Source organism: Phalangium opilio, unplaced genomic scaffold (assembly GCF_054372755.1).
Source record: "Phalangium opilio isolate 3A_F unplaced genomic scaffold, DU_Popi_V2 ptg000042l_1, whole genome shotgun sequence".
In the NCBI taxonomy this organism is placed as follows: domain Eukaryota; kingdom Metazoa; phylum Arthropoda; class Arachnida; order Opiliones; family Phalangiidae; genus Phalangium; species Phalangium opilio.
This window is the reverse complement of record NW_028324166.1, coordinates 4,925,601-4,940,606: the sequence shown is the minus strand read 5'-3', so window position 1 is coordinate 4,940,606 and position 15,006 is coordinate 4,925,601. Positions and strand designations below refer to the sequence as shown.

The following is a 15,006-nucleotide window of genomic DNA, read 5'->3' as shown; positions in this document are numbered from 1 at the left end:
TTTCAAGTTGCTTTGAACGAAACAGTTATCAAAAACCACTGCAGTTAAGTTCTGTTTAGGTCCAATTGATTGTTTTTATAAGTGTATTCTTATTGTTGTCCAGTGCGTATGAACTTGAGTGTAGTCTAAAACGTGTCGTTAAACTTAGGTTTGTTTCAAACTTAAACAAGAAAGCGTGCTGTTACGAAATATTAAATCTTCGTGTGTGGAAGAGTAACAGATATTTTGTTGAAATTTCGGTGATAAAAATTGCCATCGCACCAAAACTAGTCGAGTTAACACTTAACAGTGGAGAAAGTTCTTGAATAGCCAAGACATAAGCGAAGACACAAAAGCTGACGTTAGCCCTATTATTGAACCAAGTCTTTATTTATCTGTCAATGGATATTTTATAAAAGGTGGAAGTCTAATTTAAAATGCACTTTTTAAATCCAATTTACTGAGGTAAGGTGTATTTTTATCTTTAAAATTAGACAAATTTCGCTAAAATGCCTTAAAATTTCACCAAGATGGAAATTTTTGAAATAGTTTAATAACAAGGCTAAACTAGGCTTAGCAATAACATTGTGTATAGGACTGTTCACGAGCCGAGCTGAGCGAGCTTTTTAAAAGCTCGGCTCGGCTCGAGTCAAAAAAACGGCGGCTCGGCTCGACTCGAGCCGAGCTGGGTCTTGGCTCGGCTCTAGCTCGGCTCGGCTCGAAAATGATCGAGCCGAGCCGAGCTGGCTCGATTAATATACACATGTTTAAAAAAATTGCTACTATCAACGTCAAACTTGAGAACGACTATAAATGCCATCTCATGTTTAGTAATGTAGTGGTTCAGTAAAATCCACTCGGTAAAATATGCTCAAGGTTAGAGACGATAGATTTTTCCCACGCTTTGTTTTATGTAAAAATACATCGGAAAGCTATTGGAGGAGAGAATAAAGACAAAAAAGAAAGCACTATATTAGTGACCAAGCTCGCGAGCCGGCTCGCGAGTCGGCTCGGCTCGATGCCTGTCGGCTCGGCTCGGCTCGACCATAAAAAAGCTCGCTCGTTAATTAATCGAGCCGCAAAAGTGGCGGCTCGGCTCGGCTCGAACTCGGCTCGCTCGTCACGAGCCCGAGCTGGCTCGAGCTCGTGAACAGTCCTAATTGTGTATAAGATTAGGCTTAAGCCTGGGGCTTATTTCTTGTATGCTGTTCACCTTCTACGTCACAGAGACGTAATTAGACATGTTTACGATTTAAATTAGAACTGCTGTTTTACAAGTTGCTCACCAAATGTGTATTTCGTGCCTACATTTTCCACTAACAGACAAACACCTTCGTGTTCACCCTCAACTCAGTTTCATAAATATACGTAGATAAAAATTGTAACAAAAGAAAAATGTCCGAAACCGTGCACAATGTGAAACAAAAGAGATTCTATTATATTGAATATTTTGCCTTCACTGTTTATTCTATTGTTTCTAAATAAAGAGTAGATAAAACTAACAGCCTATTTGAAATTATAAATTGATACCCATATGCTGGTTTTCCCCTGATGTTGAGTGAAAACCGATAACTTCAACAGTTACCGAAAGGGAAATATTTTATTTTAAGGTATAATAATAAAACAAATTATAATGGTTCGGTTAACCATACAAAGATATTATAGAGGAGACATACGGAATTCTTAATGTAACTCAACATTACTCGAACATAGATACGGGATTAGCTAGAATTTGTGACTATACTCATTTATACACAGTAGAGGCGCAGATATAGGTATTCTCTATGTCACCTCTATAATGTGCTGGTAACGCCGTTAAAAATCGAGATCACGATTAATATTTAACTATGTTCTGTATTCAACCCAAACCAAAGAGGATAAAGTATCGGAGTAGAAATCTGAATACGAAAAGAGAGAAACAATCTGTGGGGAGTAAATTTGAGTTCAGTGGGCATGTACAAGAGTCACAAAGCTGTATCGTTGCTTTGAACTGAGGGCCTAAACTACGCATTGTACAAATGTGGAAGTGAAGTTGGATTCGCCAAAAACAAAGGCCAACAAACTTTACACTAAGGACGATTTGGAGTAACTAAGACTCTTGAAAATTTTCCACTCCAGGACTGCTAACGTTTTGTGCGTAAAAAACCATTTGCCTTCAGTTTATGATCTCGTGTTCTTTCAACATACGTTTATCACCGATAAGTTTCCATTCCTCAAAGTAATAATACCTATAAAGCTTGTCTAAAAATTCTGTAATTAATTTTCGAATCTCCTTTTAAACCCATATCTCAGCAGGTAAAAATTTCATACAATTAAAGCTTTTATAATAACTTCAGACTAATCATCATGCATTTATGATTTTACCTTGTAACAGAAAATCGATGCTAAACCTACAAAATAGATTTTAAGCCCATTGTTTGTATGGTTTCAAAGAAAAAGAAAATCCCTTGGCAAGATATTTGCGTATATTTTTAGTGTTGTACAGAAAAAATGCAGTCTAGTAAGTCAAATCATTGAAGAACGTCTCACAAGAAAGTGTCATAAATAATGAAGGCGAAAGAATTTTCTCTGTTGAGTCTGACCCTTTAAAGACTTCCGGTTGAAGTCTTCAATCTTTCTTGTACTAAGATCCACAAACTGGACAAGGATGATAGTAGTTTTGAAGTTTTCTATCAAGAAGTAGTGATAAATACCCGCACAGAATTTCTTGTTAACTACAATGCAACGACAAATTAAACTGTGACAATTTAAAACAAAATTACTGCCACCACAGTGATCAAAACTTAACCATCATGTTATCGAGAATTCGTGCAAAAATCGGCGCATTACTTTTAAACAAAAACAATTGCTTGCTGAGCATAATTTTAAAAGTGTTAAACAAACTTGGACTATTTCGCAGAGAAAGACGTTTCAACATCGGTGCTTGGTTCACGCTAATTTTCGTCAATCTAGTAACGTTATATTTTACCATTTGGGCCATCGAAATTAACATCGCCGGTAGATTTAGCGGCAAGAAATCTACCTTAATCGAAACACTTATGCATGTGTTTAAAATTCTGGGTATCGCGTATCAAGTTAATTTGTGTTTGCTTGACAAGAGCTTCTCAAAAAATTACAATAAAATGATGAAGAAATTAGTCAAAATTGAAAAGGGATCACGCAACGTTACTTCACTCGCTAACCGAGTATTCGTTATTATATTCGTCAAAGTTATATTAATAACAACTACACTAAATTTCATAAGAGTCTATTACCTATCCGTGAAAGAAGTTAACTATTTTATTGAATACTTTTTGTTCGGTGGTATTTACATTAAGCAAAATTCGATGTTAACCCACATTCTAATTCAAACCGTGAATACTTCTTACGACTTACTCCAAGCCTTGGAATATTTAATCCAATCTGTAGTTTTACTAATCTTGGACGATGTCCGGTTGAGAATTCGTAATTTATCTTTAAAAATATCAAAGGTATCACGTGATGCGAAAGAATTGGGTATCGAACACACTGATCTATTTGAAATAATGGTTATGTTGGACGAAGCTTTCGGTGTTGTTATATCAATTTGGTTAATTCAAGGGGTGGCCAATATGAGTTTTGATATGGCACATTTTTTGGTTCGAATACTCGCCTCGGATATTAGCGTTTTAAACGCGTTAGATTTGATTTCTTCCTATTTTTTACCCTTTCTGTTTAAAGGGTTTTTCTTTCTGACTTTGTCAATCGTAGCAGAATCGAAGAATTCATTAATTTCGGCTAGTCATGTTCGAGTTAGGCGCGTTTGTACACTCGATTGCGTTCCAATGGAATTGAGTCTTACTACAAGGATATCTACGGCTTTGATGAATGTTAATTTCATGAAATGTGTAAATATAGACGCGGCATTTTTGGGAAGTGTCTCAATGGCCGCTATTTCGTATCTCTTGTTTGTGCTCGGTATTGTAAAACCGCAATCCAATGAAAATATCATGTTGAATAGCCAGTGTAATTGTACGTCAAATGTAAACTTTACGAACCAGTGACAATTTTTTACCATGAAAATATAAATAAAGAGACACTGCCTCTGAGTTAACGAAAGAACCATTGACTGCCATCGTCTCATGCCAGGAGAAAACTCGAGTACAAGTACCAAGGCAAACCTAGAGTGTGACAAGTACTGGCATGTACATTAATTTCAGGAATTCATAAGCTAATAATAGTCACTGCTTAGCCATTTTCTTGCCGTCTCTAGTCGGACCTAAGGGAGGAGCCAAACTTATCATTATGTATGATAAATTTTGTGTCACGAATAATTTATCTCTTTGCTCGTTGAACATTGCTTTGTTCAGTAAATAAGAACCTCGCCTTGCAACGTCACAATCGTATCCGCCGGGAATATAAACAGACGACAAACCAATGAAATCATAGTTAGAAAGACGTCAGAATTATGACGCGAGACGGAGAGCACTCAAGCCCCGCCCATAAAACCCGCACAGAAATTATCATGGAAGATATGGGGCACAGTGATTTCTATAACCCTATGGATTCCAAAGCATAAATATTCGTCAACTTTGAAATTTTGCTCGATTTAACCAATAAAGAATAATGGATTTAAACAATTCGACCCGAGTAAGTCACAAGTTTCAATTCACTTTTAGCGATGAAAGACTAGAATATTAAATAAATTCAACATTATCTCCACGAATAACCATTTAGATTTGAGAGGTTTCGAACCATTTTAAATATTTTTGAGTAAAGGTAAATTAACAATATAGAAGAGCCGATAAAAATAATTCCATTTTGTAGCTTACTCTTCATCTCTAAGTTTAAAAAAAAAATAAACTTCGCTCATGCTTTGTTGCAGTAAAATTTGGAAACAGAAGTTTTTAATAGTTTTCATAACTCTTTTCTGCAAATACTGTCAAAAAGACTTGGACAATAATAACTTTTAGTGACTTCTGAATGTTTACTGTAAATGTCATGTCATCAAATTCGAGCCTAACCTCTTTAGTTTTAATATTAAAGTACTTCCTGAACCAATTTGTTGGTTTCTTAATATTATTTTTGGTTCACAGAAGAAAATTCTTGTCCAAAGCAATTTCAGACTCAAGACAAAAGCTCGGGTCACAATCGTATGCCGCTTTGTTCTAGACCTTTAACTTAGATAAGCCAACGTATATAACCTAACCCATTTTTGGGTGCTTGTTAACAACGACTTTTCTAATTAAAAAATATGTAAGAATAGTCTTGACGATGAAAACATTTGTTTTTTGGAGTGCAACGGGCTTCCGGAAGCCCGGTCAACATCATTTTCTAAATTTCAATTGTTTTACTTTTTCATTTTCACTGATTTCGGAAGACAAGGGGGGGGGAAGCTTTGTTTCTATATTTTAAAAAAAGAATATCATCTCAAGCGAGAAATGACTTTCTGGTGCGTTTAATAATTTGAGTTCATTCTACCGTTTAGCCATGACGACTAAAAACACTTTCTTGGTAAAAAGATCCTTTTTCGCATTTGGAAGAAAAAAAGGAGATTTCGATATCACGTTTTTAAACGAGTGTATATTAAAATTCTGACTGATTAATATTCAGCTCTTAGACTAAATCTTACTCCTAAAGATGCTGAAATAAATTTTGTAAGGGCATTATTCTAATATTTTGACGTTTTATATTGTCAAAATGACTTTATATTCATTAATAGAACTTGCCGAATGATTACGTTATAAACAGAATGTATAATTTTATTACTTTATTTATTGGTTTTATAAGCAAATATAAAATAAGAAAAAACAATAAATGAAGTAAAATAAATAGTTAAAAAATAAAGTAAAATGGAAATGGAATGAAATAAAAATAAAATAAATAAAAAATAAAATAAATAAATAAAAAATTAAATGAAATAAATAAAAGTAAAAATAAAAAAATAAAAATAAAATAAATAAAAATAAAATAAAAAAATAAAATGAATAAAAATAAAATAAAAAATAAAATAAATAAAAATAAAATAAATAAAAATAAAATAAATAAAAATAAAATAATTAAAAATAAATAAATAAAATATAAAAGTAAAAGTCCTGAATGATAATCAATTCCTACCCAAATCGCTTTCCCTAGAAGGCTAAAGTTTTCAAGGACGTTACTTCAAAGTAGTAGATGCAAAATAAAAAAGTTTTGTCAATTCAGTGCCCATCTTAAAAATGGCAATCATGAATTTAAAAAATCTGATCTATGGAATAATGCCCGCATGTTTCAAACAATTTCATTAATATTTATTATACTGTTCGCTCTAATCTATAGACGAGCTTCATGGATTTTGGGGTAAAACACTACGTCCGCCATTTCTTAAAATGGCGGGCCGAATAATAAAACAAAATATCCTGACGGGCAAGCCCGATTAATTTCTGATAGTTTTTTTTTATAAATTATTAAAATTAAAATGTTTCAAAATTTTTAAAACCCAGAGATATAAGTCGTCCTTGAAAGCTCTTTACGTGGGAAAATCCCTGAAATAAGTTTGTATATATATTTTTGTTTACTATTCTTCCAATGGTTGAATTTTTACGCGGTCGTCAGCTTTCGATACGCTGACTGATTTCAAGGTCGGAAATTTCGCAAATGGAAAGACTCCCTATAGTGTCTTTGCTTTCGTTAGGTTGTGGTCTGGGAATTTCGGTTGTTACCTTCGTTAGCATAATTTTAACGCAATCTCGAAATATTATACAAGTAGTTAGATATGTTAACATATTTTAACTACATTTTTAAATTGAGAAATTTTGTTTGTGGGAGGGTTTGAAACAATGTCAATGAAAGATAGTGTTATGAAGGTCGTCTGTAGCGTTATGTCAAGCCAAACATCCTTCTAAATAATTGCAGCATGAGTAAACGGTTTAATCTAAAGAAAGTTTATCAATTGGTAAATTTGTATCTTAATTCTGAGATATAAATACCAAAAATTTTAATGAATCAACTAATCACCTATAGTTACTACTATGATCTACCTTTATGTTGTCATTTAGAACTTGCTAGTTCGTTTGACTTTAGGAAGCTTCATATTTGAGATCTAGACCTGTTGAAATAATTGTTTTGAAGGCTAGAGTGCGAAGTAGCATCAGGACTAATAGTTAGTAAAACCTCAAAGGGGGTATTTTACTATAGTTTATTTTTTATTAGTTAAGTAGTAATGTTTTAGAAAAGCGTTATTTTTAAGTGAAAATTATATTCTAATTATACTGCAGAACTACTTAATTTTTTTTCCTGCTAATTGAGATTCGACTCAATTTTTTGATAGTTGTAAATAATACTGAATTTTTATTTCAACCCAACTTTTAAAGTGGAGTCCATCTTATACATAAAAACAAAATCTGGCTAAGAAAATTGATATATAATATAATACGTTTTTTCTTGTTCTTTCAAATACATTGTTTTTAGACTAGGAGCATAGATACCATATACACCAGGAGGCCAGGCTGCTTGTCGTATATTGTATCAACCCTCCTTTCTTGGAAGTTTCATGAATGTTATATTTTATTATTGACTCATTTCCAAGGACCAGTTCTCTACCTTCGCCTTGAAAGTCACGAAAATAGATATAATAGTGTTTTTGGTTACTCATTTCGATAAAGTGGTTCGCGGAAAAAAATGGAGTACTTCCATTCCAGCGGTTCCTAATAATAATCGTGCTAGCAATGCGTGTATATTTGTTCCACACAAATCCTTTTACTTTTCGAGGAACCATGCAGTAAACAACTTTTGTATTTGTTCAAGATCGCACGAAAATCGTTTAAGAAATGCTTTTTTATTCCGATGAAATGATGACACATAATTTTGAAGGATTGTGTTTTTGAATTTTCATTTTGAGGTTTAAGCGAAAGCTTGAATATAAGGAATGTTATTATTGTCGTTCTGTAGGATTCCCAGTTTTTGTTTGGGTTTAATTGAATTTGCGTTCCTTTTCAACACAACACAACGAAATCAGTCGATTTCAGAAAGTTAAGAAAATTTCTATTTTATTAATCGTCAAGATGAAAAATTAAGTTGAAAAATTCCTCTTATAATAACGATTAATCTAAAAAAGAATCTATTGATTTGGTCGCAAAGCCAGTAATTTAAATTAAATTAATAAAAACAATTTAAAATCTTAAATCATAATATGAGATGAATCAAAAGTAATAATGAGAATGAAAATCAAAATGATTAGTTTAGAGCTTTTCGAAGTACTTATCAAATTTTCAATGTTTCCGGACTGATTTAATACTCGACTTATAGCAGATTTTTTCTATTAATCGAATAATTAATAGAAGTTTTATTCAATTAATCGATTAAATTAATAGAAATTTTATTATATTAATCGACTAAATTAATAGAAGTTTGTTCAATTAATATAATGAATTAACCGAAATATTATTCAAATGATCGATTAAATTAACCAATATATTTTTCAATAAACCTTTTGACTAATCACCAATTTGTAAAGATTCAAACAGACTAATAATATTAGAGTTCCCCAATAGACCACTCGATTAATTCTTTGAAAAGAAACCAACGCACCTTAGGCTATCCCCCCCCCCACCAAGAGTGAACGCCAGATGGAGCTAGAGTTCACCAGCCGACTCGCACTGCCCCTAGCGGTGCCTCTTGACGCTAGGAAAATAACCCAAGATGGAGACCCCCTCCTGTGTCATGTGTTTCTCTGCTGGTATTAATGGAATGGTCTATATTCCCACACTCATAGCTTTCACAAAGAAATTAAGTGGAATTGTATCCTTACCTTCCCCAAAAACTGGCACTTTCGAAGGTACTGTTATTGTATTGTTGATTGCTTTTCCACTACGTCTTGTGTCATTCATGAAATCGCGAACTACGCTTGATTTGGCAGTAGCCGTGACTGTTCCTATTATTGGTATCGTAACGGTTTCACCCGTATGTGTCACTATTGTTCTTTGCGATTCACTTTCAGAAATGTCATCAGTCGTTTGACTGTTAGGTGTGGATGCTAACAAAGATGTTGTTGTTTGTCGTGATGGCTCCGACGTTCTCGTTAGTTCCGTGGGCGTACTACTCGTTATCCCACTTATCGTCACATCGTTCTAAAATTAAAAACAATAGAAAGTTAGAAACTACATTGAAAGAAACCAATTGACTTATGATGCATAAAATATATAAAATATATGAATATACAAAGTATATAAAGTATAAATATATATATATATAAAGTATGAAAATATATAAAGTATAAAAATATATAAAGTATAAAAATATATATAAAGTATAAAAATAAATGAAAAGTATAAAAATATATGTAAAGTATAAATATATATAAAGTATAAATATATATATAAAGTATAAATATATATATAAAGTATAAATATATATATAAAGTATAAATATATATATAAAGTATAAAAATATATATAAAGTATAAAAATATATATAAGGTATAAATATATATATAAAGTATAAAAGTATATAATGTATAAAAATATACAAAATATTAACACTTAATAGTCTTTGGACCCATCTTTCCTACTTTCAAATTCAATAAAACCATGCTTAATTAAGGGTTATTCATGGAACAAAAATCTTAAGGGTTTAGAATAGGACTTCCTTACAGGCTCAATTAAACGACTTCTAAAACCTTCCTTAGTGTTACTAATATCAATCATGCGAACTGACAATCAAAGCCCAGCTCAAACCGATTTACGTAGATGGCTGAAAATTTTCAAGAAAAGGTTTTTCAATCAGCCACCATCTTTTGAAATGGTGGCCAGAAATGTTTAACCAATTTCACTACTATTCAGAACACTGGTTCGCTAATGCCTTTAGATGGGCCTTACGGTTTTTGTTGTCATCATTCAAAATGGCGGCTCAAAAAGTAATAAAAACATCCCCACGGGCAACGCTGCTAGTAATATATAATAACAAAATATATTACACTCATTAAAAAACCATTAAACAAATTACGGATGTATGTACAAAACAAAGTAAAGCTTTAATTAGGCTACATCCCCACCACGATCCTCATTAATTACTGAATTTTATACCTAAGACAGCTTTTAAGTCATTTATTATTCTACCATGTTCTACAATCCATTATACAATGTTTTTAAATTGGCATCAGTCACGATAACTAAGAAAATGCGTTATCACGTGTATTTAAAATACAGATTCGTTTATTAGAAGGGAAAGAACCTATTTTTTTTTTTTTTTTTTTTTTTTCTTGGTGTTATAGTAAAATTATGCTCGGTAATATTACATAATACGGGGTTTTCCAAAACCCAACTTATAAAAAAAGAACTAGAAAAGTAATTAAGTAGGCTTTCTCCTTAAGAAACGTTCAAGGATATATAAGCTAGGAATAAGAAACGGTAGTTATTTGGGCAGCTATGGAAAGGCGATCTTAGCACCTAACTCGCAAAGTTGGAATTTTCTCTCTCCGACTTCAATCCAATTAATATCATGTAACAACTAACCATTATTTGCATCTAATTTCTACAGATTAATCTTAATATTTTTTGAACACTAACATTTTGCAAAACTCGTCGAAAATTACACCATTATAACGGTTTTGGCAACGTTTGTCTTAGGTGTAATATTTGAAAGATGTTAAAAATAGTTAATGTTTCAGTCACAGCTAATTTATTCTTGCGTAAGACAAGTTTGGAAGGAAAGACCCAGTATATTTCTCGTTTGTGCGAGCTCTACTTCGAAAAATCCAAACTTTACTTGACTCTGTTCAGTCTGAAGAAATGTTTTACCAAAATCGAATAGATTTAGGTTATTTCCCTCGTGCTAGAACACAACGGCAGACGGAGCTCGAGTTCACTGCACGCGGGAATCTAGCCGACTCGTACTGCCTCTAGCGACGCTTCTTGGTGCAAGAGAAAAAACCCAAGGAGGTGGCCCCACCCCTGTGGTCTTTGTTTCTCTTCTGGATTTAATGGAATGAGATAGAGCGGTAGAATCCAAATTTCAAACGTCACTTGACCCATGGCTATGGTCATCCCAAACGTCACTTGACCCTTGGCTATGGTCATCCCAATGGAACCCCTTTGAGCCCTTGGGCAGTGAGCTACACGCATAGGATCCATAGACACGTTAGGATGGTCAGTCTCACTGACCCCAAAATTGAAGATACAGGTTGTCTTTTCATTCCAACTATATAAAGGCTGGACCCGGTTGGTCTAGCAGTAGTTAGGATCTTTCTCTCTCCTCACTGTCCAAATTAAGCTTAATTCTCGGTAATTAATTTAACATTAAGTACCTCTCATGCCGCCTATGTTCCCCACGTGTCTGTTTCTATTGTAATTTAAGTTCACTATGAGATGGATTGGAATATGAAACATAAACGGTTCGGGGCTGTTGCCAAAAACTAGGTTACATAAACTTGAAATCGATCATATTTGAAACTACATCGCTCTAAGGCCCGACTTCGGTTGTCTATCTAATAAACGTTTGGGGAAAACCTTGCTTGACAATAATTATACATGGTGAGTTTTTTAAACACAATAATTTGTCCGGTTCTTTACGTATACATTTATGTCTACATATCCGCAAAAATGTCACTACAGTAAACCGTCACCAAAATTTCCCTAAAATTTCAAGTTTAAAACTTGTGGTGTTAAAGAGATAGTAGAACCTAAAACCTAACATGTTCAAGAATCATATGAGCAACGCTTTTACAAAAATATATCTGGCCTGTTTGAATTAGTTTATCGTTGATATTTAGGTGTGTTTATAGCAGAAGGCATTTTTACTGAACTTTCTGGGTCGATTCCCAAAGTACGACGTCATATCCTTTCTCTCTGTAACCAATCATGGGTCTAGTTTGAATTGCTCTAAAAAAATCAATGTCAGAATCTACAGACGGCTTCAAGACTCCCCAACCCAAAATCCACGATGCCTCATTGGCTATTTCCAATAACCAGAAACTATGACGTCACTTCCGCTAAAGACCCACTTCTGTTAATTTCTAAAACTTGTTAAAATAAAAATTTCATTTAACTATAACAAAATAACTACTGCATCTAATGTTATGCCGTTTTCCTGAATGATAATATTTTCAGACTTCATTTTTCAAAACCACGAAAAAACTTTTGAAAACTTTTGCTACTATCCCTTTAATAAAAATCTTGGATATTTAATAATTACCAAGGTGTAACCTTGCATTTCTAAACGCGTAAGTTATAAAATAAAAAATGACTATATTAGAATACATTTCTTCAAAACTAAAATAAAAATAAAAAATAAACGTGGGAAATTAAATCGTTCCGGCTGAGTGATCTCAAAACCGCAATGTCAGTCAAATATAATGATCATAAAATCAAAGGGAACTTTTTCAAGATCACCCTCGAGGGAAACGAACACGTAATAAACCAAATGGATGCAACATAATTATGAAGTCTATAATATTACATAAACGAAGTATATTATAATTTTTAGGAGTGATTCGTGTGACAACGGGTTTTTCTATCAACGCGGTTTTCTTGGTACCAAATATAACGACTAAAATTAATATTTTATATCATAAGAGGTATAATTACGTTACATGTTAATTTGAATGAAAATTCTAATCTTTGGTGCACAAAATGTTATATAACCACGGTTGACAAAAATACAGGTTTTTTTAAAAAAGAAACCACGACAGTTTTAGTCAGTTTAAACCAATGCTAAAAACCACCAGTAATAAAGTTTGATAAAAGTCCAAATAAAGCCTTCATAAGATACTTCAACTTTTACGGATTTTTATCAGCAGGTGACATAGTTTTAGTTTCGTTTTGGCTTGTGAGTTGCATGGTTAATTTTATTACAAAGATGATTTGTAATGTTAAGTCAATGAAGATAAGCATTGAATGCGCTGCTGTTTATTAGCTAGTAAAGTGTCATGAATTATTTGGTCAAGCTCCGAATTAACTACCAAGCATCAAGAAAACATTGGCTGGTGTAGAGTTTTCTTTTTTATGATTTGAAAAAGCTTTTATAATTAAGAATATTTCAAATTAAAATTATCCGTCTCTCTACATTATTTAGAAAACGGAGTATTCACCTAGGTCTTAGGTAGATGATGTTTTAAATTTAGAGTGTCCAATCACGCACCTTACATAACATTACGTCATTATTTGGTTCACAGATAACCCTAAATTGTAAACGCGCATATGAAATCCTAATTGTTGGTATCTCCTCTACCATTGTTGATGGAAATATCCGTAAAACTCGAACCAAATATAAATTCTTACCATGAAGATAGAAAAATATTTATTTTTGTTCCAGATTGAAAAATATTTTTAGTTGTTGCAGATTTAAAAATATTTATAGTTGTTGCTGATTTAAAAATATTAATAGTTGTTGCTGATTTAAAAATATTTATAGTTGTTGCTGATTTAAAAATATTTATAGTTGTTGCGGTGTAGCAATATAAAAAACTTCCGTGAAAGAATTATAATCTACTCCTTTCTATATATATATTGAAGGCAGCACCTTTCATAGTAATTATTCTCTACGTATAACCGGTAATTTAACGTAATCGTAAAACGTTTTGACTACCTGGAAACCGTGTTATCACTTAGCCTAATATATCACATCCGTTAGACTTGATTTCAATTACTTCTTTTTTTGGTAGCTGGCACGAAATGTAATGATAGATTTACTTAAATTTTAAGGTCAATCTCCTAGTTACTCCTTCTTGTACCATTGACCCTGAATTCGTATTGGGAATCTTTAGATATTACTGAACACTTTATTATATTTTTTTAACCTATGCAGAACTTGTTTTAAAATTTCAAGGTAAAATAATTGTTTTTTTATTTTTCTTTAAAAATAAAGAATTTAAATGGAATAGAGATTAACTTAAAGAGTGTCTACAAACGCACGTGATGGGACATTTTTAATATAACTAATTGCCCTAAAATCTGTCAAATATGGAGGAGGAATCGTGAAGCTAAACCATGCAACTACCAGTCAAAGTTGTTATTCTTTTTAGTGGTTGAATTCAGTGGAATATAATTTAAATTTCATATTACTTTGGATGAAGATTTTTAAATTAATTTTATTTTTTTCTTATGCAAAGGAATCAAGAATATACAGGGTGTTTTTGATAAGGCTACCCTAAATTAAATGGTGTCTTCTTTGGGTCACACTAAGTGGAAAGTGTCAATGAACATGGGAACTACAATAAACGGACTACCAAACATTAAAATAGTCACATATTTGGAGTAAGACATATCAGCCTCCAATATTCTTCAATCTAAGAATGCCAATGAACCTTTATCTAGCAGAAGTGTAATATTAAATGGGTAGAAGTGTGCTTACGCTGGTAAAGTAAAGGCAATTCCTAAACATGGGTTGCTATTTAGGGGCCAATGTTTGGGGGCCCATACCTCCAAAACTAAATGTTGTAGACCCCATATTGTCTAACATTTTCTATTCAGTTTAACCCTAAGAAGAGATCCTTCAATTTATGGCAAACTTATCAGTAATGGTTTGGTAAAATGTCAAAATGTTTCCTAATATCATTGCTACCCTTTCCCACCGTTATTTATAAACTATTTTCAATGGCATACATAGTATTCGAAACAATGAATATATTATGAACACTAAACTGAATCAATATGATAGCACTAACATAATATTTAAATGAATTTAACTTATAATAATTAAATAATAAATGCATAATTACCTTTGTGGATTTCGTGACGTAGGACGTATATTGCGATTCTGTATGAGGATGAATTTGACTTAGAACTAACTGCAACAGTAGAACTACTCCAGTTAACGTTTGAAATAGTTTCGAAGTCATATTTTAATTGTTCAAATCAATTTTTATAATATTGGCGCCACGCATGCGCCTTTTAAACTCCTTTAACTCTAGATTATTTATTACTTTATATCGAATTTGAATAAAGCCTGGATTATTTACGTTGAAGATGCCTTAACAGAAAAGTACATTTATTTTTGTTGAGTTTCTTTATGTGCTCTCCATCTCGGAAGAACTCGTTGTGTAAGATCTTTCCAAAGCTGGCGCGGTCATCGCTTATATGTATATTTTTAAAAGGG

At 32.6% G+C, this 15,006-nt stretch overlaps 2 protein-coding genes across 2 annotated transcripts; one reads left to right on the top strand and one right to left on the bottom strand.

Annotated features, from left to right (window-relative positions):
* The first annotated feature begins 1,861 nt into the window (after positions 1-1,861).
* Positions 1,862-4,093, top strand: LOC149678589 (uncharacterized). Its single transcript, XM_089837182.1, has 2 exons — positions 1,862-2,274; positions 2,354-4,093. The coding sequence occupies exon 2, from the start codon at positions 2,772-2,774 to the stop codon at positions 3,999-4,001; it is 1,230 nt and encodes a 409-aa protein (XP_089693308.1). The 5' UTR covers positions 1,862-2,274; positions 2,354-2,771; the 3' UTR covers positions 4,002-4,093.
* Positions 4,094-4,178: 85 nt separating this feature from the next.
* Positions 4,179-14,769, bottom strand: LOC149678588 (uncharacterized). Its single transcript, XM_089836954.1, has 3 exons — positions 14,630-14,769; positions 8,726-9,044; positions 4,179-4,216 (listed from the first exon to the last, which is right to left on the bottom strand). Exons 1-3 carry the CDS (start codon positions 14,747-14,749, stop codon positions 4,179-4,181), a joined length of 477 nt encoding a protein of 158 aa, XP_089693080.1. The 5' UTR covers positions 14,750-14,769.
* Positions 14,770-15,006: the final 237 nt, after the last annotated feature.